This window comes from Esox lucius, chromosome 12, assembly GCF_011004845.1.
Source record: "Esox lucius isolate fEsoLuc1 chromosome 12, fEsoLuc1.pri, whole genome shotgun sequence".
NCBI lineage: Eukaryota > Metazoa > Chordata > Actinopteri > Esociformes > Esocidae > Esox > Esox lucius.
This window is the reverse complement of record NC_047580.1, coordinates 19905365-19931537: the sequence shown is the minus strand read 5'-3', so window position 1 is coordinate 19931537 and position 26173 is coordinate 19905365. Positions and strand designations below refer to the sequence as shown.

At 39.6% G+C, this 26173-nt stretch overlaps 2 protein-coding genes and 1 long non-coding RNA gene across 5 annotated transcripts; 1 reads left to right on the top strand and 2 right to left on the bottom strand.

Moving 5' to 3' along the window:
* Positions 1-379: 379 nt before the first annotated feature.
* Positions 380-17215, bottom strand: si:dkey-6n6.1 (uncharacterized protein LOC100170811 homolog). Its single transcript, XM_010898744.5, has 10 exons — positions 16806-17215; positions 16259-16384; positions 13878-14026; positions 12376-12850; positions 11767-11882; positions 9474-9609; positions 9126-9283; positions 7093-7232; positions 1788-2114; positions 380-1017 (listed from the first exon to the last, which is right to left on the bottom strand). Exons 1-10 carry the CDS (start codon positions 16891-16893, stop codon positions 825-827), a joined length of 1908 nt encoding a protein of 635 aa, XP_010897046.3. The 5' UTR covers positions 16894-17215; the 3' UTR covers positions 380-824.
* A 2820-nt stretch (positions 17216-20035) lies between these two features.
* Positions 20036-22963, top strand: tnnc1b (troponin C type 1b (slow)). Its single transcript, XM_010898745.4, has 6 exons — positions 20036-20181; positions 21495-21525; positions 21667-21813; positions 22076-22190; positions 22392-22528; positions 22684-22963. Exons 1-6 carry the CDS (start codon positions 20158-20160, stop codon positions 22713-22715), a joined length of 486 nt encoding a protein of 161 aa, XP_010897047.1. The 5' UTR covers positions 20036-20157; the 3' UTR covers positions 22716-22963.
* A 269-nt stretch (positions 22964-23232) lies between these two features.
* Positions 23233-26054, bottom strand: LOC105026934. Of its 3 annotated transcripts, XR_002197562.2 has the most exons (4): positions 25918-26054; positions 24626-25110; positions 24452-24526; positions 23233-24259 (listed from the first exon to the last, which is right to left on the bottom strand). It is a non-coding gene; the product is annotated as an uncharacterized LOC105026934 (long non-coding RNA). The 3 variants fall into 3 exon arrangements; XR_002197561.2 differs by lacking the exon at positions 25918-26054 and having other exon boundaries at positions 24452-24544; positions 24626-25573; XR_829241.3 differs by lacking the exon at positions 25918-26054 and having other exon boundaries at positions 24626-25573.
* Between the last annotated feature and the right edge of the window lie 119 nt (positions 26055-26173).

Genomic DNA, 26173 nt, shown 5'->3' with positions numbered 1-26173 from the left:
CAAAATGAAAGAAAAAAACACAAGTATTTTAAGCCCTAACCAAAATTGGTCCAGAGCATTGCTGCTCTATAAATATATATATATGTGTGTGTGTGTGTGTGTGTGTGTGTGTGTCTTTATGTGTTTGAAAAATACATTTTAGATATTTTAAACATCTTAAACTTCAAACCATATATAGCTATAACAATTCAAACACTTAATTGAGCTCAGTGAATGTTATTTTTGTTTAAAGCTATGAAAAAGTACAGCGCGTCAAAGGGGAAATACAACAACTACTGAGAATAAAACCTCCAGCAGTTGCATTTGCCAACCGTTGGATATATAGATTGTTACTAAGACCTAAATAATCTTGTTACCACAGACAATGACTAGCAATTTATTCATTTTCTATTTAAAATGTTTTATTAGTTGGTGAGAAGTTTTATCAATGTATACAACACAACAATGAAGCTCACAAAAGTGAATCAGCTACATGGATCTCCCTTGGTACCTGTGCAGAGTCAATTTGTGATTATTTTCTTATTATTACTTTCTTCTTATTTGTGCTAATGAAATGCTCTGACTAATGGCTGGTGGTATAAACACTGCCCTAGACCAATGGTCAGATAGTAATAGCTTAATTTGATCTGTTGCATAAAGCATCAAAATCATAAGTCTGAGTAACCTAATCACAACTCATTGAAGAATAAGACAATCCACGATGGACCAATTTAATGAGACACACCGACTAGGTTAAACCCAGAACAAACAGACATTGGGTGGAAGGGATGGAAGAAAGAAAAAGAGAGAGAAAAAATGAATGAAGAAGGAGAAAAGGGGCGGCACTAGTAATCCTCATGGGGGTAATCTTCCTCGTGCCTCTGGGGCCGTAGTATGATGCTGTGGTAGGCCTGGATGCAGGAGAGGGCAGTGGGTGGGATTAGGCGTCGGTCAATCAGGTTATACTCCAGGTGAACGGAGACAAGCGGCGAGTCATTGCTCAAACGCGTGTCACAGACAGAGTTCAGAGGAACGTGTCTGCAGGGAGGAGAGAAGAAGGAAAAAAAAGATGGATAATCAGACACTGCTTGACAGAAAGACCGATACTTAGAAAAGTCAGAAGCGTCTTTTATCTGACTAAAATAAATAACAAAAATGACACGTTGACATTCACAATAGCAATTTTCGATCTTCATGTGCCACTATGGTAAGGCATGTTGACAAGTACAGTGCTGTGCAGTTCTCAAAGATGTTTTATTTCCTGAAATGTATAGAAGAGTATTCAAGCTGATTTGTAGTATAAACTTACAAACAACCTAACCTCAAGTCACAACTTTTCAAGTCACCACCCTAAATACTGCGGTGTGAAGAGTGATGTATCGTGTAGGCTATATATTAGCAAAAAAGATGTGAAGTAAATTTATTTTTTGCTTATGTCTGGTAGTTTCAGGCCCATCTAAGTTTGAGAGACCATGTTGTCGTTGAGGTAGTAATGTTATGCTATAGAAAAATTCAGTGGTAAGCAAATGCAGACAACTGACTTGTTACAGGCAATTCAGATTAAACTTACTCTGCTCGTCTGCACTTCCACTTCTAGTTGAAGCTTGTTTGCTCTACAAAATCATGGTGCTTGACTATGGTGCAGCTAGGGGAACTTCCCCTTGCTACCTTCAGGCAATAATAAACCCATACATTCCTGGTTGTACTTACTACCACTGCTGTCTCACCCTGTTTTCTTAAAATGTATGCATTCGTCCACCTAAAAGTCACCATGGATGATAAAAAACACACATTTGTGGCTGAATTACCTGATAACATTGTGATTGAGGCGGAGAAGCTGCAGGCTCTTGAGCTTCAGTAGACCCCTGGGGATGGAGCGAAGCAAGTTATGGTCCAGAAGGAGTTCGGTCAGAGAATTATACAGGCCCAGAAATGACACGTCATCAATTCCGTCGTTGCCCAGCCTGTTGTGGGACAGGTGAAGAAGGTCCAGTCCTGGTTTCAGGTGGCCGAACACATAGCCAGGGATCCGCTCAATCTGGTTGTGGTGCAGGTGGAGATGCTGTAGACCCACAGGGAGGAAGGAGGGGACATGCACCAGCTTGTTGTACGATAGGTCCAATGACTCCAACTTTCTGAAATGGTATGGAAAATATACAAGTAAAAATACTATAGTTTACTAGTTTCACAATATTGAACATACAGTGGATATAAAACGTTGACACACCCCCGTGAAAATGCCAGGTGTTTGTGATGTAAAAGAATGAGACAAAGATAAATCATGTCAGAACTTTTCCACTTTTAATGTGACCTATAAGGTGAACAATTCAATTGAAAAGCAAACTGAAATCTTCGAAGGGGGATGGCAGCATCAAATATTTTTTGAAGCCTCCACTTGGGATTGCAGAACTAAACCTATTCCTCTAAAGTCTGACAAGGTTGGCGCACACTTTTGGAGGGGTTTTGGACCACTCATCCATGCAGCACCTTTCCAGATCCTTTATACTCTTAGGTTTGCGCTTGTGGACTGTACTATTCAATTCAGACCATAGGTTTTCAGTTAGATTCAAGTTCTCAGACTGAAATGGCCACTGTAATACATTGATTTTGTGGTCCAGAAACCATTTCTATGTTGATTTTTATGAATGTTTGGGGTCATTGTCTAGTTGAAAGGTCCACCCACAGCCAAGTCTCTATCTCCTGGCAGAGGCAACCAAGTTTTGGACTAAAATATTCCATCGATCATATTATTCCATCGATCATAATAAGACCCCCAGGAACACTAACAGCATAACAGCAGCAAAAGCATCAATGATCTAACATCATATTTTACTGTTGGTAACAGGTACTTTTCCTTTTTTATGCAGTCCCCTTCTGTCGCCAAACATGCCGATGGTGTGCATGGCCAAATTTTTCTATTTTTGTCTCTCTGACCACAACACACAATTCCAAATGTAGTTCCAATAACGCTTGGCGAAGTTCAAGCACTGCAATTTGTGGGTTGGACACGGTATGGGCTTCTTTCATGCAGTTTACAATGAGTGTGACCTCTAGCAATTCAGTTTGAGACTTGATAAAACCTAGATACCTCTAGACTGTCCAGTTCAGAAACTGAGATCCTTGGATTCTTCTTTGCCTCCCTCACCATCTTCCTTACAATATGCACTTGCATCCCCTTGCAAACTAGCAACTGTTCAAGACTTAATGTACTTTTTATATAAATTACCTGATCTGTGTCGGTCAACAACCATCTGTATCTTTTCAGCAGAAAGCTCTTTGGTTTTATCCATAATGATAGATGATAAAGGGATTTTACATAAGTACAACCTCCTATGTATACCCCAGGGAAACAGGAACTGGTAAAAGGCATCAGTACAGTTCCTGGAGAGTGAGACCAACTAAAAAGCATAGAAGTTCAGTGTTTTTTGTTTGAGAAATTGCTGTGTTAAAGAACTATGTCTCCCCCTTGTGTTTGTGCCCAAAATATTACTCAGTTTGTGATGTTCATTTTTTGCATTAACTTTTCAGAAAAAGTGCCAATACTTCTTCAGTTGACTGTATGAAAAAATCATGTCCTGCATACACATTTCTTCTTTTAGTGCAAATCTGAAAATACTGTGTTCTATGCACAAAGAATAGGCTTTTTAAATAAGCATTTAGTGTGTATTTCATGACAATCTGTTGTGTAGTATATACACTCTGTACTTGGGATGCAAAGCAAGTGAGAGTGGATTCATAATGATAGCTTAGAGTTTTGTTAAACTGTTAAAATACTAGACAAGCAGAAAAAAATTCAGAACTGCCAGCACTAAACACAGTATAACCATTATAATGTGTTTACTTAAGTTTGTAAAAATGGAAACACTTATTTCAGTATTTCTGGAATTGGAAACAGCATATATACCACATATACTATATACCGACAGCTCAGAAAAAAATTAAGAGACCACTGCACCTTTTTCTTTCCTTTCCAAAAAAGTTTTGAGTGAAGAACAGAAGCGTTCAATTTGCAGTGGTCTGTTCCTCACTCAAAACCTACCTTTTCGACTTTTTTGGAAAGGAAAGAAAAAAGTTCAGTGGATTCTTAATTTTTTCCAAAATGAAATGACCCCTGTTCAAAATTCTGTATACCCTTAGTTCTTAATACTGTGTATTGCCCCCCCTTAGCATCAATGACAGCGTGCAGTCTTTTGTAATAGTTGTCTATGAGGCCCCGAATTCTTGCAGGTAGTATATCTGCCCACTTGTCTTGGTAAAATGCCTCCAGGTCATGCAAAGTCTTTGGTCGTCTTGCATGAACTGCATGTTTGTGACGACTACGCCCTCTGCTGCCTCTCCTCCCCCTGCAGCAGACAGGCTCCAGCGGTCGACATCACCGGTCTTCTGACACCACCGCCCATCTCATTCATGCATTTCACCTGTTGTCTTGTTTAGCGCACCTGGTTCTCATCCTCATCATTCCCCCCAGTATATATGTTCCCTTTGCTTCCCCTGTCTTTGTGTGTTATTGTCTCACTTTGCAAAGAGCATTGTCAAGCTTTGCCGCTGTCGCTACTCATTAAAAACACAGCAAATACGTATTGCTTCATTCTCCTGCTCCTCCACTCACTCGAGACTGACAATGTTTGAGGTCTCCCCAGAGTGGCTCATTGATATTAAGATCGGGAGACTGATGGCCACCCCAGAGCATTCATCTTTTTCTGCTGTAACCACTGGAGGGTCGACTTGGCCTTGTGCTTAAGGTCATTGTCTTGCTGGAATGTCCAAGAGCGTCCCATGTGCAGCTTTCATGCAGAAGAATGCAAATTGTCTGTCGGTATTTTTTTACATGCTGTATTCATCTTGCCATACATTTTCATAAGATTCCCTGTGCCTTTAGAGCTCATACCCCCCCCAAAACATCAGTGAACCAACACCATGCTTCACAGTGGGGATGGTATTCTGTTCACTATAGGCCTTGCTGACCCCTCTCCAAACATAGCGCTTATGGTTGTGACCATAAAGCTCTATTTTGGTCTCATCACTCCAAATTACAGTGTGCCAGAGGCTGTGAGGCATGTCAAGGTGTTATTAGGCATATTGTAACCAGGCTTTTTTGGTGCAGTAAAGGCTTCTTTCTGGCAACTCGACCATGCAGCTCATTTTTGTTCAAGTATCGTCGTATTGTGATCCTTTAAAGAACCACACCGTCTTTTACCAGAGCAGCCTGCATTTTTCCTGAGGTTACCAGTGGGTTTTTCTTTGTATCCTGAACAATTCTTCTGGCAGTTTTGGCTGAAATCTTTCTTGGTCTACCTGACCTTGGCCTGGTATCAAGAGATCAGAGATCCAGGAATTTTCCACTTCTTAATAAGTGGTTGATCAGTACTGACTGGCATTTGCAAGGCTTTGGGTATCTTTTTATATCATTTTCCATCGTATAAAGTTCCATTACCTTGTTATGCAGGTCTTTTGACAGTTCTTTTCTGCTCCCCATGGCTCATTATCTAGCCTGCTCAGTGCATCCATGTGAGAGCTAACAAACTCATTGACTATTTATACACAGACACATACATATACACACATATACATACATACATATATATATATATATAAATATATATACACTCACCTAAAGGATTATTAGGAACACCATACTAATACTGTGTTTGACCCCCTTTCGCCTTCAGAACTGCCTTAATTCTACGTGGCATTGATTCAACAAGGTGCTGAAAGCATTCTTTAGAAATGTTGGCCCATATTGATAGGATAGCATCTTGCAGTTGATGGAGATTTGTGGGATGCACATCCAGGGCACGAAGCTCCCGTTCCACCACATCCCAAAGATGCTCTATTGAGATTGAGATCTGGTGACTGTGGGGGCCATTTCAGTACAGTGAACTCATTGTCATGTTCAAGAAACCAATTTGAAATAATTCGAGCTTTGTGACATAGTGCATTAACCTGCTGGAAGTAGCCATCAGAGGATGGGTACATGGTGGTCATAAAGGGATGGGCATGGTCAGAAACAATGCTCAGGTAGGCTGTGGCATTTAAACAATGCCCAATTGGCACTAAGGGGCCTAAAGTGTGCAAAGAAAACATCCCCCACACCTTTACACCACCACCACCACCAGCTTGCACAGTGGTAACAAGGCTTGATGGATCCATGTTCTCATTCTGTTTACGCCAAATTCTGACTCTACCATCTGAATGTCTCAACAGAAATCGAGACTCATCAGACCAGGCAACATTCTTCCAGTCTTCAACTGTCCAATTTTGGTGAGCTCGTGCAAATTGTAGCCTCTTTTTCCTATTTGTAGTGGAGATGAGTGTTGTTGTAGCCCATCCGCCTCAAGGTTGTGCGTGTTGTGGCTTCACAAATGCTTTGCTGCATTCCTCGGTTGTAACGAGTGGTTATTTCAGTCGAAATTGCTCTTCTATCAGCTTGAATCAGTCGGCCCATTCTCCTCTGACCTCTAGCATCAACAAGACATTTTCACAGGAATGCCGCATACTGGATGTTTTTCCCTTTTCACACCATTCTTTGTAAACCCTAGAAATGGTTGTGCGTGAAAATCCCAGTAACTGAGCAGATTGTGAAATACTCAGACTGGCCCGTCTGGCACCAACAACCATGCCACGCTCAAAATTGCTTAAATCACCTTCCCATTCTGACATTCAGTTTGGAGTTCAGGAGGACCACACCCCTAAATGCATTGAAGCAACTGCCATGTGATTGGTTGATTAGATAATTGCATTAATGAGAAATTAAACAGGTGTTCCTAATAATGCTTTAGGTGAGTGTACATACATATGCATATACATATATATATTCCTTATTCATTTCAAATATATCAATGGCAATATGAAATATTAAGTGTTATTAATTGATATGCAAGTCCATTTTAACTTATATACAAGTCCATATTAACTGTCTATTACCATTTCAATAGTACATAAGTACTATTTCAATACTATTTACTGTACTAAATTAGAACTTAAGTGGGTCCAAAATTATACCCTTTTTTTTCTTTAGGGAGTGCTTGCCCTGAATTACATTAATCATTACAATAAACAAATGCCTCCTAAATGCTGTTAAAATAAGAATGAAGATTAGTTGTTGGGACTTACAATAGGTATATCCAAGCCCTTGGGGCTATGCGGTCCTCTCGGATCTTGTTATGACTGAGGTCCAGAAACCTGAGGTTGATGGTCTTGTTAAGGACCCTCTCATGCACCTCTTCTATTCTGTTATCTGACAGGTGAAGTGTCTAGAAATACAAACACATTTACAGATCTGGAGATTGTGATATGCATTCACCATGTTCTGTCAAATCACACTAGTAGAAGGAAAGCAACCAGATTACTCAGGGATACTGTGTCCATAGCACATTTTAAAAAGTGTCTGACTGAACATTTTACAGTGTATTATACTTGCTGTTTTTAATTGTTTTACATCATGTTTTTATTGTTTGTTGTTGTAATACAGGGCACCACTGTAAATGAGACCTCGGTCTCACTTGGTTTCTTCCCTGTTTAAATAAAGAAACACTTGCCCTGGCACGACCCTACTTTCCCTGAGTGAAGGAGTTTTTTAGATTGACAGTACAACAATTATTTCAAGTGACTTATGAACTTAGACAAATTGTAGATATTTGTTGTTATTTCCCTTTAACTTGACATTATTGAACTTGTTTCTTGAAAACAATACATGTGGTATTCTTTCTCGTTTTGCTATGTAAGTGCTGCTCTTCTTTGTCAGTTATCAGCCAGAACACTGCTGGTGGCAGAATGCTTAGCAGTTAGAACATCTGAACAGTACCCAAAATGTTGCTTGATTGATTCCCAGAACCAGCACAGTGAAAAATCTAAAACTGTTATTTTAGGGAGGACATATCAGGTGGTCATATGCAAAAATAGGATTATTTGGCAATTACACTGAACAAAATTATAAACACTTTTGTTTTTGCCTCCATTTATCATGAGCTGAACTCAAAGATCTAAGACTTTCTCTATGTACACAAAAGGCCTATTTCTCTCAAATATTGTTCATAAATCTGTCTAAATCTGTGTTAATGAGCACTTCTCCTTTGCCGAGATAATCCATCCACCTCACAGGTGTGGCATATCAAGATGCTGATTAGACAGCATGATTATTGCACAGGTGTGCCTTAGGCATTTACCCAATCAAGTCGGTTACGAGACCCCGATCAACTTTATGCGAAGGAGATGTGTTGCACTGGGTGAGGCAAATGGTGGTCACACCAGATACCGACTGGTTTCCGGACCCTCCCGGAACCCACCAATACAGTGAAACTTCACATTATAGAGTGGCCTTTTATTGTGGCCAGCCTAAGGCACACCTGTGCAATAATCACGCTGTCTAATCAGCATCTTGATATGCCACACCTGTGTGGTGGATGGATTATCTCGGCAATGGAGAAGTGCTCACTAACACAGATTTAGACAGATTTGTGCACAATATTTGAGAGAAATAGGTCTTTTGTGTACATAGATAAAGTCTTAGATCTTTAAGTTCAGCTCATGATAAATGGGGGCAAAAACAAGTGTTGCATTTGTAATTTTGTTCAGTGTAGAAGTCAGCAAACGTCATGCCAGAAACCAATAACAGTAATAACACAGAAATACAAATATAAACACAAACAAATGCTGAGCACCTGAGACAGTGTTAATTATGATAGGCTTAATATCTATAGTATTGGTTAAACTGTTTCAATATGAGACAAGCAGACAACCAGGCAGCATAGAAGGATTCCCAAACCGACAGCCCTGGACTCAAACATTAGGTTAACAACGGTAGCTATCTCACAACTTTAACACTTGGTATCTATCTCATTATTTTATGACTTACATTTTACTTTTGAACAGTATCACCCTTTAACAATAGGACAAATGAAGAGAAACATCATGAAAACATTACTTCTATTTTGGCTGCACATTCAAGAGAGTGTGAGTGTGTGGTCAAAAATATAAAAATGCTAAACTAATTGGGACTTCATTGGCTGTTTCTATCTGATAGGTGATGTCCAACCGGGGTCATCAGGACAGATGGTATAATAAAATTGACAATGTGATGGAGGCTGCTATGTCTTTGGCTCATGCATGCACTGTAAACATAACAGCCACCTTGTCCAAACACTGACCTGCAGGGTCGTAGGAAGCCCAGAGGGTATGGCACGGAACTTGTTGTCCACTAGTCTCAAATAGATAAGCTTCTTGAGTGGCCGAAAGGTCAAAGGTGAAACATTCCCATCATGTAAGTGGTTGTCCTCAAGTTCCAGTGACAGCAGTTTGGAAAGACCTGGTGAGGGACATTTTCAAGTCCCAACATAACAATAGTATGTAGTTATAATGCAGTTATTGATGTCTTGTTTTCCTGATATTAAATGTCAAATCTTTTATTGTGGAAAAAAGTTCAAGTACATATGGACCAAAAACCACTCTCCAATAGAGCATACAAAAAGCAATTGCTGGAGCTCAGAAGACTTTACCTTTAAAGCTGCTCGGTGTAAGACTGAGGATCTTATTGTCATTCATTTTCAGTTCTTCCAGGGAAGGAGGTAGAAACAAGGGGACTTTTGTCAGATTGTTGCCATCTAAATTCAGGCTCCTCAACTTAGTCAGGTTCTGAAACAAGCCAAGATTCGACTCACATTAGAACATTTGTGTGATGTGATGTAACCACTGTCCACCTCTCATTACCAAGCTCAATCAATGCAATTTGAACTTACACTTCTACTTTGCTGTTAAAGAGCGGTAACACGTTAAACACTGAACATTCAGCTTGTGATACGTATTGATCTTGTCTTTATGTTAAGTTTATGTATCTTGTTAATATCCAAAACACACACAAAAATATGTTGATAGTTTGCTACTTCCTATACTAAAACTTCATAAAACTGTATTGTCTACCTTTGAAGTTTTTATGCATTTGTTTGCTAACGGTATCAATGACAAGTCACTACTAAATGTCTTTATTTTGTAGAATAATATAATTTTGTGAGGACTTGATTGAATTCTACACTGTTTTGTTCATAAATTGTTTTGTAATCAACTGTGAAATGGCCTTTAATAAACACTAAATTTCTCTCTAAGGGCTTTTAGCATTGTGAGCTCTTGGCATCAGGGACTCATAATACCTAAGTGTGAAGAATTGATAGTTAGGGCATATTGACAAAAGATATTGTTTGGGTTAAGTTGTGGCTTTTCTGTTGGGCGACAACATTCCCTGATTCATTGCAACAGCTAAGTGAGATTCCCACAGATGAAGCCATATTCAACTATGCACTACTAGGCAGACTCCAGAAGTTTAAGCAGTCAAAATAAAATACCATATTGTTGAAATATACAACACTGTTTGGGATTTAAAATAAAACAATTATTATCAGGTTCAATTATAGATTCTCACTTTAATTTGAAGAGATTTGTGTAAAAATAATTTATAACCATTTATAAATAGCAACACTTTTTATACATATTCCCCCTATTTCAGTGTAACAAAAGTATTTGGACATTTGCCTTGACAGATCCTTATAGTCAGTCAACATTGTGTATTTTCATAATTAATTGGGATAAGAGATCTGTCAACATCTAGTCTTCATTCTTGTCTTTGTGTTTGCTATTGCAGTTTGCCATTGGAGTCTGTCAACATAAAACCAAGAAAGCCATTTATATGCTGAAAAAGGACTAGCAGAAACAAAGCCAAAACCATATGTTCACCGAACTCAACAGTTTGGGACATCATTACAAACAAGGAAAGCACTAGTGAGCTCAGTAAACGCCCAACATCCTGGCAGGCCAAGGTAGCCCTCTAGAGTGGATGAATGAAAAGTGCACACAATAATGAATACAAAATAAACACCTATCCGGCAGATCAGAAACACTGTTCAAGTATTTAGACAGATTTTTCTTTTCTTCAGACTCTATCCTCCCAAAGTTTTTGACAACTGCAGAAGACTTCGCCAGCAAATCTACAGATGCTACATTGCACAGCCTCAGGGACAGCATGGCTTACACGTTACAGGTTAGAGTTTCCTAAAATGTACCTAATTGGAAAAAAGTTCTGTTGACAGATGAATGTACCAGTGATGAAAAAAAGGAACTGCCCAAGATTCAAGTCTCATCTGTGAAATATAGTCGAGGGGTGTTATGGTTTGTGCATGTATGGCTAATGATGATGAAACTGCTGACAATTAGAAATCATTCCAAAGTGTACAGAAACATATCACTAAAGAAAACACTTACTGTCTGGTGGGGTCAAGGGGTCATAGACTTCAAGCAGGTAAGGTAAATAATGGATATATGAATAAAATACTCAACATAAGTGCTTTAGGTTAATTAAATTATAATAATTGGTTCCAATACCTTTGGTGCCCTTAAATAGGGACTATGTATGAAAAGTGTTGTAATTTCTAATTGTTAAAACTATGTACAGGAATAGCTGTAAATATATAAGTATACCTCAAAGTAACTTTTTTATTTGTTCCCTTTTAGAGTATTGAGAGAAAATACTTCACTGTCTAAATACTTTCAGAGGGCACTGTATAACCTAAGAGACTGTGACATGCACATAACAGTACTATTCTATAATACTACACTGTGACACATTTTATGTTTATATTATATCATAATATACAGACGGATCTAGGTAAAACAGCATGGGAAAGGTCAATAAAGCCCTTAGTAACATGAAGCTGAGATGTGAAGGTGGGTCTGGCAGCACAGTAGAGGTCCAACTGGAACTAAAGCCAAAGCTGTGCAGATGAAATATGTTCTCAGACTCACCTGGAAAAGGTCAGGGGTGATAGATGAGTCTTCCAACTTGTTCTTACTCAGGTCCAGCGACTCAAGGTTGGGCAGGCCAGCCAGCGCCCAGGGGGGAATCTTACTGATCCTATTGTCTGATGAGAGAAAAGAACACATCCTGTCATAGTTCTAGATCTGGGTCCTCATATTTTATTAAGGTTTGTTCTCACTGCAGGCATTAATGCTCAAATCCATTTTATTTACTTTAAATATATTTGGAATGCTGACTGTTCAAGCAGCATTTACCAGAGGTCAAATCAGAATTTTCTGCGTACAGAAAGTGAGGTCTGAACTAAGATGTGTTAGAAGTTCCTGGAACTCACCCCAAACAATGGAAATGTCATGGAAACACAAGGGGCAAAGATACCGTGGGGAAGGTTTGTGAATTTCCTCATTGCCTCCCAAAATGGTATAATAAAACAGATTTGAGCATTAGGGATGGAGTGAGGAGAAAATCTTAAAACAGATATTACAAATGTGTAAACAACACAAAACACGTGATCATATTCAAATGCCCTGCAAACAACTGCAAATGATTTACTGAAATGATTTCCACCCCTTGTTCATCAGAACTCTGTATGTCCTCACCAGTCAAATAAAGGTTCTTGACGCCTGGGTCTGAGAGTAAAGGGATATGGGCCATGCCAGTGCTGCCACAGGCAATCAGAGACTCAGAGAGCAGGCAGCCAGCTGGGAGAGACTCCATGATGCTCTGTCTCCTGGGGAACGGGACCACAGGACGTTTCTGCACCCTCACCACTGGTTTCTTCGTGATGGCCCTCATGTTTTTTTTTTGGGTTGCCCTGGTGATGTAATCCCCATCATCCTCATCATCCTCATCATTCTTACTCTGGTCTTTATCATTGTCATTGTAATCATCATCATCATCATCATCATCATCATAGGGATGGTATGAGAAGCTGTGTTTGGATATCTTAGGTTCCCGCTTCTTGGCCACAAGGACCTCGGCCTTTCTAATAACTGTCTTCATTGCCTTATCCTGTTTCTTCAGTTCTACTTCTTTCTTCTTCTCCTGAGTGACCGTAGGTTTCAGAACAGCAACCTGCACAACATAGACAACACACACAAAATATATACAATTTCATGCATTTGAAAACCCTGCCAGTCAATACTTAGTCACAGGCAAATTATTAAAGAATAATTAGGTTGTCTGCCTCACCAAACAGCCTTTTTTCTACATGTAAATTAGTTATGTGGCAAACTGTTGGGGCACATTTCTTAAGGGGTAATGAAAATATTAAACGTGTAATTAATGTCAGACAAATAAAAAATGTATTCTACAGTGCAGAGTCTTAAAACCAAAAGGGTCAATGTCCTGGAGTGACCCAGCCAAAGCCAGGACCTCAATCCTATTGAGAATACGTGGAAAATTACTCAAATCCAACCTGATGACGCATGAGCAATTTTAAAAAGAACAAAAGGGAAAAATTGCTGTGTCCAGATGTGCAAAGCTGATAGAGACTTATCCAAAAACATTGGACATGCTTCTTTTAGTAGCCTGCTGAAAAACCCTGTTTGGATCCAAAACTAATTTTGATAACATGGGTTCCTGGCACCGGAATGGTGAAAAAAATAGATCCATTGCCCCCATCTTTAGCAATGTTTTCAAGAGAGACCTTATGTGGTCTTAAGATTTCTGGATAGCGGACACTGTGGCTGGTCAAGCCGTGGCAAACAACTTGGAAGTACATGCCAGCACCTACAAGCTTGTAACATAATGTATTCACCGGTAAACAACCATAATGGATCTTGTAGGCACCCAGTGTACCAAAAGGAGTCGCTAGAGCATGATGAGGTAAGGCATGTCTGTCACAAACCCTACAAACCTCAGGCAGTGCTGAGCCTATTTCCACCACCACATGCAAAGCCCCTGGGAATTGATGGTATGTTGTGACCAGTATTCAAACTGGCTGCAATGACAGCTGTACTGTCCCGCAGCGATTACACCACTGTGCCTTTTGGGTGCTCCCCCATCATGTGTTTCTGTACACGAGTTAGCTAATTTCGTTATTACATAAAAATGTGATCAGGGATTTCTACTGGTAAAGCAGTTTTGCACGTCTTCATACTGTACTATCTTTGGTAACAGGTCGCTCCTCCTTCTGTATTTCTGCTCTTCTTTGGAGACTCTTCTTCCGTTTTATTATTTCCTTTTTCTGCTGTGGATTAGTGGATGGATTCTTGGCTTTGGGTGCCACAGTCTGCTGGTTGGTTGAACCTGAGGGAAAAGGCAATATACTGTATTTTAATTTGCATTCATATAGAATATACAGTCTGAAAATCTACAAAGCGGGTGACTTAAAATTTGCCCAAGTAAATGTACATCTCATCTATATGATATGTGTGTTATGTGTTCATGTTTTCTCACACTTATAAGAAAAAGAGGAACAATGTGGATTTCGTCCTGGTTGCGGAACAACCGACCAGCTCTTTACTCTAGCAAGGATCCTGTGAATATGGCCTGGGAATATGCCCATCCAGTCTACATGTGTTTTGTGGATCTGGAGAAGGCGTATGACCGGGTCCCCCGGGAGATACTGTGGGAGGTCCTGCAGGAGTATGGGGTGAGGAGGTCCCTTTTGAGGGCTATCCAATCCCTGTACGTCCAAAGTGAGAGCTGTGTTCGAGTTCTCGGTAGTAAGTCAGACTCGTTCCAGGTGGGGTTGGCCTCCGCCAGGGCTGCGCTTTGTCACAAATCCTGTTTGTAACTTTTATGGACAGGATATCGAGGCGTAGTCGGGGTGGGGAGGGGTTGCAGTTCGGTGTCCTGGGGATCTCATCGCTGCTTTTTGCGGATGATGTGGTCCTGCTGGCATCAACGGTCTGTGACCTTCAGCACTCACTGGACCGGTTCGCAGCCGAGTGCGAAGCGGTTGGGATGAGGATTAGCACCTCTAAGCAGGAAACCGATGGAGTGCCTTCTCCGGGGAAAGGAGTTCAAGTATATTGGGGTCTTGAGCGCGAGTGAGGGGACAATGGAGCGGGAGATTGGCCGGAGAATCGGAGCAGCGGGGGCGGTATTGCATTCGCTTTACCGCACCATTGTGACGTAAAGAGAGCTGAGCCGGAAGGCAAAGCTCTCAATATACCGGTCAATTTTCCTTCCTACCCTCACCTATGGTCATGAAGGCTGGGTCATGACCGAAAGAACAAGATCGCAAGTACAAGCGGCTGAAATGGGTTTTCTCAGAAGGGTGGCTGGCTTCTACCTTAGAGATAGGGTGAGAAGCTCAGCCATCCGTGAGGAACTCGGAGTAGAGCCGCTGCTCCTTTGCGTCGAAAGGAGACAGTTGAGGTGGTTCGGGCATCTGGTAAGGATGCCCCCAGGACGTCTCCCTAGGGAGATGTTCCAGGCACGTCCAGCTGGGAGGAGACCTCGGGGTAGGCCCAGGACCAGGTGGAGAGATTATATTTCGACACTGGCCTGGGAACGCCTCGGGATCCCCTAGTCAGAGTTGGCAAATGTGGCTCGGGAAAGGGAAGTTTGGGGTCCCCTGCTGGAGCTACTGCCCCCGCGACCCGATACGGATAAGCGGATGAAGATGAGATTATAAGAAAAGTACAATCTTATGGATTAGTCCATCATCATTGGATTGTTGCTATTTCAATTTTAATTTCCAGAAACGTCTACTGTATTAAACATCCAACCCTTAAGAGGTTTTATTTTTTTATTTTTTTATTTTATTGTTTAATTAAGAGGTTTTAAAATTACTGATTGCATTTTTTAGGAGGTAAATAAATTAGTTTTGATATTGCTGTCATGATATTGATTCGTGGACATTTCATGTTGTATAACATTCTTGCAATTTTTTGTAAAGAGCATCTAATGTAAACACTTGTTACATTTCATTAAGGCAGCAAAATGTAGACTGTTCAAGGGGTGTCTAAACGTACTGTGTGTGCATATATGGACACCTCTAAATGTATAGCACCATTGATAAATGCAATTTTTTTTAACATATTACAAAATGAAGAACATATTTTATGAATCATAAATTCAAGTGAATTGATTCAAGGGAACTGATGAAAATGTCACATTTCTAAAATTATAAATGTATTTCACACAAATAAATTGGTCTGATTGGCCAGTTTTTTTAGGACTTTGTGCACCTTCCCCTTGCAAGGATAATAACATATTTTCTATCATAAAATGTAGCTTATTACCTATGTTGTTTATCTATACAGAGTAAACTAGAACGCTGCCATGAAATATAATAAATAACAGCATGATCATTCACTTGATGTAGTACACAAGTGGGTGGTGTAAAATGGGGATACATTTTGACTCATTAGCACCACATCCAACTACCGGCTGGAAATATTACTGGAACTGTACAAAAGGTGCATGAAATCTACAACTTCAGTTATGAACAATGGAAGTGAAGAGAGATGTACAAATTGTCAAATGTATATAAAAAACATTATAATATTCAACCAGCTGCCAGCCTACCGGCACAGGGCACGGAGTGACAGCTGACAGTCCCCTTGTCACACTGGCAAACAGAGCATGGCTGAGGCGACCACATGGTCCCGTCAAACAGGGATATCCCTTTCACCCGGCACTGCCCACTTCTGCCTGCAAGACAGACACACATTGTTGCTCACCTGCACTACACATGATCCACTAGTAAAGCCCACATTAAACATATGCAAAACAAGAATAACTGTGTCCCTGGTAAAAATTGAAAATCCTTAAGGATTTTTTATAATGATTTCAAACTACTTGTTAAGATTCTTATGTCCTATGAAAGCCCTCTTAGGAAAGGCTAGTTAAAAAAATTCTGATACAAATCCTATGAGAAATGCCCCTAAAAAAATATCCTACAGGATTGGTTCGTATGAAAGTGTGTAAGTGGAAATATTGTATGTGTTGTCCCAGTAGGATGGCTCAAAATCATTACTGAAAATCCCAAATATTTTTTGGCCCAAGTAAAGTATGCATACAACCGGCATCTGACTTTCCATCATTGTTTTCCAAGAGAATGTTGAAAACCTACCAGGGAGGAAAGAATAATCAGTATCATCCGGTTCAGGTGAATCCGTTGATACATGCAGACTAGACCTCCTGGGCTTCTCTTCTCTCATACTGGGCTTCCCAATGATTTTAGAGACTGCTGCACAAATGCAAAAAATGACAAGCACTAATCTTTTCATTGTCAGCTCTGCCGTGGTCAGCGTACCTTTCGGACAGAACTTCTTTCAAAGTGTGTGTAAGGAATCTCAACTCCTGAACGACGTTTATATACTCTCATACCCCAGAAATTATTTTTGGCCGCACACCCCAGAAGAAAAAAAACATAGGTGAGAGGAGAGAGGAGTGTAGAAAGGAAGCAGTGGCGAAGGTAACGGGAGGACAAAGAGCCTCTTTCATTCCTCTTCAAGAAACCACCTTCATCTTCTGTCTCCACCTCCCTCCTCACCACACACCCACCCCCCCGCCCCTGGTATACCAAACACACAAACCAATAGAGGTCCAGTGAGAGCACACTTATCGCAGGGGTCAAATGTGACGTCGCTCTGTACTATATGGCCAGGGAGGAAGAAAAAAAGATCTCTCCAGATTCACCAATAAGAGTACAGCAGGAATGAAAGGCTGCTTTATGTTTAACATCCCCACCCCAACCACCAACCAAAAGGCCTGGGAGACACATTCTTGTAGTTTTCTCCCTCTGCTTTGCGACCCTGCTTGACCGCCTGGTTTTCCCAGTGTAGTGTCACCAGGACCCTGCCCCTCCTTTGTTTACACACACAATGTGTGTAACTTAGACAACCCCAATGTATGTCGACTACATTGATTAACTTTTGACAATATAACATCAACATTTAACACACAGTGGAAACAAATGCATATTTTTATTTCCGGGAAACAGACTGGGAACTTATCTCCAATGTAACACTCTTACCAAAACATCACTTTATTTAGCAGTATTTGCAACTGATTAGTTTCTATGTCCCTCAATTCCTGTCCAAACCACCTGCTAGGGAAACCACAAAGAGCTCGGAGAAAGAGAGGGTTGCTCTCTTGATGGAAGTGAAAAATTGAACATGAGCTGATGATCAAGGAAAGAATGAAGGGAACCTTCTCATACAGGTGGTGGTTCAGGACAAAAAAATAAACACATCCAAAACAGATGACAGGCACTATTCAAGGCCAGTGAAGTAAAATGACATTTTGTTTATATTTTTAGGATGCCTACTTAAAGGCTCCAACACATAAGGGGAGGAAAAACACAAATATACACAAACGTGTTGGTGCTAGAATAATCTATTTTGTGATTTAAACCAAGCAATTCTGCATGGTTATGATAGCTTGCAGTTACATGTATTTTAAAGTTAATGCAGAGTTCATGAGGATACTACAATTCCTACACTATCAAAGTTCATGACACAACTGTACTACTTGGACTGGTGTATGCACAATGAACTTGAGTGATCCTCTTTACCACAAATTCACTATGAAGGATTCAGATCTAAGTCAATTTTGATTTTTTTTAAAACTCTCGAGAGACAATGTATTCAAGTATTTTCTTTGCTTGACTTGGTTTGTTTCTGTTGGCACCTAAAATATTATTTTAAACCAAATTTTGTTGGGTTGTAGAGCATTTCATGTTATTAACTGGATACTCTTTTATTATATTTTCTTTAGTGTTATAAATCTTGAGTATTAGAATAAACAAACACATTCAGATGTACCAAATGAACAACATGACAAAACGTGACAGAATTGTTGTTAATTGAAATAGAGGATTTGTTTGACTTGTTGGATTTATTGAACAGTTTATGTTGGATGTACACATTGTCATTAAATAGAAATGCGTCACCAAATTACAGTGGGTATAACTAACATAAGTTAAATAGGTTGATATCACAACGTGCAAATATGTTTATGCAAATGATAGAATTGTTTGTTAGAATAACATTTGATGGAACCACTTAACTCAAGTACCAGTGTTTCTTACACCGTTATAATCTATAATCAGTCACACTCATTCAAGCCCTTTTTAAAATCAGCAGTTGCCAGAAAGTGCTTTTTATAAATGATTATCACATCATAAATGTCATAACAGGAAATCCTTAAATTAACCAGTTTCCATCTGTACACTATGTGGTCACTTTCCAGCATAAATCAGACCATTGTTTATGATCTATGTGCTTATTTTAGGTTTAAAAGAGAGAAAATATAATTATATAAAATGGGCAAACAATGGCAGGTGCTGTCTCTCCCTCCAGCTGAAGTAAAAATATTTATTAAGAAACCATTCTCTCAAACAGCTGACATTTTGGTGTGGGTGCACTATTTTCAGTCAAGGACACAAATCATCCAAAATAGTTTTATCTATGTTTCTATTATCATGACAACTCTCCGTGCCATTTCAGAAACAAGACCGGCATGGTATTATTTTCCTCTTTGCTGATTTCAGCAGTTTGTGGTATGTATTTCTCAAAACATAATATACAGCTCTGGAAAATATTAAGAGACCACTGCACCTTTTTCTTTCCTTTCCAAAAAAGTTGAAAAAGAAAATTTCAACTTCTGTTACTCACTCAAAACCTTCCTTTTCGACTTTTTTGGAAAGAAAAAGGTGCAGAGGTCTAAATTTTTTCCGGAGCTGTAGATCCACAGGCCTTTCACACACATAGGGAAAGTGCAGACCAATACCCTTCAGTGTTTATGAGATAGCATTTGAAAAATCCTTGGTGTAATTTGAGGACGCTAGTGAATACAGAAACGGGGGGCTTCAATGTTGCACCACTCCATGACAGACATGATGCGGTTTAACCCCCTCTTGACAACATGAAGACTAACTGCTTTTATTACAGTGTACTCTATTATCTTCATAGCCAAATAAAAGCTGTCAGTACAACATACACAATGTACAGTATCCCTGCTGGAAGACACTGATTGAAACTACTGTCTTTGCCAACCAATGTGTGGAGAGGCCTCCAAACCGAAACAAAACACAAAATGATGTGAACAGTGAACTGTTATTAGTTTAATAAGAATTGTTCTTACACCCAGAAACAACCAAACTGCATTGACTTGGCTGTAAACATAAAAAAAATCTATATCTAGCTTGGAGACAATACATGTCACCAATTTAGGTACTGTGGCCTATACACTCCTATTGTTGGACCATCTCCGTTCCTAATCTATTTATAATTCTCTCTCGCTCACGATGAGAACAGTGGGATGACGCAGTGAGTGGGTTTAGAGTTTTTTTTAATACCACACGCCTCCAAGAATAAAGGCTGCAACAGGTGTTACTTCTGTGATTTGTCCTGTGTCTGAGGCGTCTGTGAGAGAATCGTTGTGTCCCAGTGAATGAGACAGTAACAAAGGCAGCCACCATGGATGATGTATACAAAGCAGCGGTGAGTACAAAAACAGGGACAAAACTCATTGGAGAGCTAGAAATGTTTTGGCAAGGATAGATAGTCTTTGTCACATTCAAGTTAAAACTACACTGGGGTTAACTAAGGTAAGTTTGGAGTTTTCATCGGATGTACTAGGGAGAAAGGAGGGTTATAATCTTAACTCACTGTCATTTCCGTGTTGTCCTATGTACCTTTGACAAACCAAGTGGTCTGTGGTTTTACATTATGGAGACCTCAAACACTAATACAAGGTTAAGGACCACCATTCCCCCCCCCATGGCGCTCAAATATAGAGTAAATGTTTTCAGTGAAAGTAATAGATAAAGGCCTAATGTAAGCAACACTTCCAACAATATACATGTAATTTAAAAAGCAAAAATAATTACCCAGACAAGCTGCAGTAGCACTGTGCTGTGAAGCACTTGGTCCAGAGGTCAAAAAACACTAGTCTCTATGTAGTCAGATATAAACCCTTTCCCCCAGTAGATTGTACCAAAGTAACTTTGTTGATGTTGATTTTCAAAACCCTAGTAAATGTTGGAAAGTTCTTCATTTGAAAGTGTCATTCAAAGACCATGTTTTTAAGGAGAGTAATCCAGAAGGGCCAGCACAGTTTTTCTGCTTATGTTGATAATTATTGTCCTAACATAATTGGTAGTAGAGCAAATAGTGTATTAATAAATGAACTACCCACAGGAATTGTAAAGTCAGTGTAAATTCAACATTGTATAAATGTTAAATTCAGCAAGGTTATTAACAAAGTTAGTAATGTTTTATGAGCTTGGCTATTCTGAATGTGTAACAATGTCTTGACATTACAAACCATTGAGATCAACATTATTTTCTCATCATAAAGGTGACGTACTGTGTGGTTAGATAGTATTTCAGACATGTCTCTGCCTGACAATAGAACAAAGAGATTTAGGATGAAGAAGAGAGTTAACAGCTGTCGGCTCAAACAAATGTCTGTCAGTGGAGTCAGTGCCAGAACCCCCCTCACCACACGACAAGAATAGCAGGTGAAGAAAGCAGGGTGACATTTAAGTTAGACTGCGTCAGGGTTAGGGGACTGTACTGGACACGTTTTAGGCTGAGTTTAAGGAGGGGGAGAAGTGGTTGACATGGAATGCATTTCAAGGCTTACTGGTCAATGGTGAAGAGAGGAGACAGTGGAAATGGCTACCATTGGCATCCAATATGGGTGGAACAACTATCAAAAATGAATGACAGGCAACCTTCAAATCAAAAAATAATTTCAAATGCACACACCTGGACTGTCATTGTGAGAAAGTTGCATCTACTCTCTCCAGGTTGAGAACTTAACAGAGGAGCAGAAAAGTGGTGAGTCTTGCTTTTTTGACACAATAATTTTTCTAAAAAAAACACGTAACATTTCCTCTTAACTTTTGCAACATTCATATTGATGGAAGTGAAATTACTGTTCATAAGCAAAATCTGCCTCTCACCCCTATGCCCTCACAGAGTTTAAGGCAGCCTTTGACATTGCATGTCAGGATGCGGAGGATGGCTGCATCAGCACCAAAGAGTTGGGGAAGGTGATGAGGATGCTGGGGCAAAACCCAACCCCCGAAGAGCTCCAGGAGATGATAGACGAGGTGGATGAGGATGGTGCGTCAACATGGATGCAAATTTATCAACACATAATAATCCGCAATACTAATTATACTAATTAATACTCCACAATACTAATACTCCCTAGTAATTAACCTCAGGCAAAATCATTAGGCCAGCAGGGTCAGTTGGAGACAATTTGCCTGCTCCCATGTGGAAAATACTTAGGATTAGGAAAACCAAACCATTTTCAATGGAAGAACTGTTTGTATTCTAGTCAAAGATAGTGAAACGTACGTATGTGCGCGTGTGTTTATAGGAAGTGGAACAGTAGACTTTGATGAGTTCCTAGTGATGATGGTACGTTGCATGAAGGAGGAAAGCAAAGGAAAATCGGAGGAAGAGTTGGCCGAACTCTTTCGCATGTTCGACAAGTAAGGATTATATCAACCCAAGTGGCTGCCAAATTTTATTTTTTACTCTAAAACCATTTTAAAGTAAGAAATATTGGATTTCAATTAATACTGTTGTCAAATATAGATAATTTAAGTCATGTAAATGTAATACAGTGAAAATGGTTCTCATGTATGTGTGTGTGTGTGTGTGTGTGTATGTGTATGTATATATATATATAGAAATGGTGATGGCTACATTGATTTGGAAGAGCTGAAGTCCATGCTGGAGTCGACTGGAGAGTCCATTACTGAGGATGACATTGAAGAGCTTATGAAGGATGGAGATAAAAACAATGATGGAAAAATTGATTATGATGGTAAGACAAGATGTGCACAAGCAACAATAATTCAATGAAATATTATAAATGAATACTGCAGCCTACATATCACAGCAAAAATACTCTTCAATTTGTTTGAGGGAATGTTATTCCTGATATTTTTTTCCTTTTGCTCTCGGTGTAATTTTCCACAGAGTTCCTTGAATTCATGAAGGGGGTTGAGTAATGGAGTCAAGAGATGAGTGGACCCTGATAGCCTGTGAGAATTAACGTACCTCGTACTAGCCCTGACCACCTTGGCCAACAATGAAATAATATATTTCTGATTGGTTCCATCTACAACTAAATTAAACAACAGCATCCATTATCATTGTTTATTGGTCTTGATTGACATATTGTTTGCGGTCTCGTTTTCATCCACAGTACAATCATCCCATTCATTATGGAACCTTCAATAAAAGAGGTTCTAATGTCTTGGAATTAATTTAATTAAATGTACTTAATATCAACATGGATATATTCAAAATATTAACAAAGGAAAAATATGCTCCATTAAACTGTATATTTTCAATAAAGAAAGATTTTCAGTAATCCAGATGAATTTGTCTTTTATTCAAAGTCTTATCAGCAAGATTGCTTATAAAATATTTACAGTATTGTATATTTTATTTGTACTTTTTTTATATTGTAATGTAATAGAAAAAAGAAATAACATGAAGTGGCAAGCTATATTAGGTTTATGGTTAGAGGACAATATAGACTCTATATAATGGTAGATAAAGGTTTCAGTACATTCTATAGCCACAAAATCAGATTCCACAGTCAACAATGTATAATTTTAAACAAACCTAAATGTTGTGATCATCATTTAAGGTTAGGCATTAGATTAACCTTGAGTAACAGTGAGAAGACACAAGGAAACAAATACTGTGCAAGGGTGCAGGTTTCTGGCATGTGTTTATTAAGCAAACAATAAAAAACTCAAAGGCAAAACACTGGTGGTGGTGAGGCAGCTTCTCCTAAAATAGCCACATGGTAGATGTTCATGGGGTGGTCCTGGCTTTGGTGAACTCTGCACTTTTCTTCTCCTATCCTTATTCTTCTAGTGCTTTCTACAGAGGGCAGCTGCAATGTTCAGCATCACCCTGCTCGTTTCTCCTGCTGCTTCTTCTTCATGCCCAGAGCTGCTTTTCTGGGGCCCTTTAACACTACCCCTGACGAAGCCTGATTGGAAGCACGGGTGCCCTGTCAAGGGGTGGCAGCTGACCTGCATTCAAGGGTGCCAGTTTGGATTTTAGGCCAAGTGTTTCTCACTGGAGCATAGGCCCTGATGCTGATGTAGGATAAGGCTTGTCTGCACCACACTCGTGGTTAAGGATAGGTTTAAGGTAAGGGTGACATTTCAACCCCTATATGGCCCCACAGCAAAGTCACTGACTCACAGTTGGCTGCATCATTGCAAGACCAGGGTTCAAATCCTGAGGTCAGATCAGCCCAGGGGTCGGATTAGCCCAGGAATTTCATAGAGGGCAGTGCAATGGGCCAACACCAGGGTTGTGGTCCTATAAGCTAAATAAAGTGCCCTCTCTCCATTACGTAAGGATTATAGTCTACAGTTCCTGGTAAAGAAAATACCATGGTAAGAACCAGAATAGCATTAGATGTGCAGGACATGTAGATTCAGAGGACACAATTCTCAACATCTACTGTCCCGTGGGTTGGGTGGGACATGTGGCGATATGCCAGGGCCTTAAACAGAAATTGAATATCCTGAAGTTGGGAAGAAAAGTAGGGCAAAAGAAAACCCATAAGAAATTGTAGAAAATACAGGTTTATGGCTTTTGTGACTATAAAAGCTAGTAATGGCCAACAAATTCCAAGTTCGCTTTTTTGGTCACTGTGCAAAACTATGGGTGCATGTTAACACATTTGCACAGAAAAGGAACACAAATACAATCCCACCTTTTAAGGCAATGCAGGGGATTGGCCAGCCAGGAGCCTGATCAACCTCCCAGGCTATAGAAACCCAGCTTAAACCTGACCACAGAAATATTTCTGCCATTACACTAAACATTAAAGACAAAATCTCTTGCTAGTTATTCTTTATTCAAGAAAGAAATCATAGTGTCTCCTTACCTTTTAGACAAATGTTTGCTTCCTGGTGCAGCTGATCAAGGTATGACCTGTTCCAAAGATTGGTTTTCCATCCTGTGCACTGCAATTGCTGAACACCACTACCATGCTCCAAATGTATCAGTTCAAGTAATTGCAACCAGTTGCACCTACTCTGAAGACTTTATGGAAACTTGGTTTCCATCTCTGTCGTGGGTCCGTTGCAGCTCTCAGGAAAATAATGGCTGTCACTGTAAAGCGTTTTTGGTTCAGTAGATAAAATGTTTTGTCTTGCTCCATTGTTCCTAAAAGAGAACAATTAGGACAAAGTATTTGAAAAACAGGCATTTATTGGCTGGCCCCTCCTGGATTAGATGCCCCATTGATGATGTCCTACGTAAGTGCCCATTGCTAAGAACCAGAGCAGATAGCGCTTGGATTAGCGCTGGAATCAGTGGCTGACTTACTAGAAGATGTATTTTCCTCAGGCCTTTCAAATCATCAGGGGCCTCATGAAATGGACAATAATTAAAACATTTTTATAGTGGTAGTGTAATAATTGTTCTGATTTTTAGATTACTAGCAAAGTAGAGAAAGACACAAGAAAACTGAAAGATTGAAGATTTCTACATTTTCAAGATTACCAAGCAGATCTACAGTTTCTTTCCATCTACTGTAACCCTGTTGAACTCTGTGACCCATCACTCTAACCACACCCACCCACCGCTTAGAACTATTCCCTTCTACCTATACTATGTTTGGCTACCTCCGGAACCTTACTGCTGCTATCCCTGCACTGCACATTTAGAAATGCCATTGTACATACACATGTCTACCTTGAGAACCTCATTGCTGCTATCCCTGCATTTCCAGATGCACATACATCCAACTTGCTCCATTGCACAGTCAGAATTACCATTTGTACTTGCATTTGCCTCATTGAACAACTATCCATTTCCCACTTGTACATACATATACTTAATACTTAGTAATATTTCTGCCCTTCCCTATTTGCCTTCATTGCTCATAAAAAAATGCCATTTACACTGTATTTGCCTTCATTACACATCCCACTTGTAACCTACACTATATTAAAAACTTGTAAATGTCCTGCCCTCTTCTACTGTGTTTGCATTTCTAGTTAGACGCATTTCTAGTTGAATCAATTTGCTCCAGGTAGTACTGTACCCAGTCAAAGAACAAACGTTAGCAAATTGCTCTCATACTACAGATATTAAGCGCTTGATTAATGTCTTCTGACCGAAATGTACCCACCTAGGTTACTAGACTATATTTACGCATTGCTAGCAACTTACCAATTACCAGGTTTCTCATCTCCCTGTTATGAACTAGTGGTAGCAAGAATATGGCGTGGAACCTGTGGATAGAAACAGCGAATCAGTATTCAGAACGTAGGTGTATGACGCAGATCGTAGGGATGGATCTCCAGTGAAATCAGGTAAACTGTCAGATGTTTTTTTGTAACTTTTTGTATTTTTCTTGTGTTCTGTTTTATAATGTATATTATATTATATAAAAATTATATAAAAATAATATAATATGATTTGCATA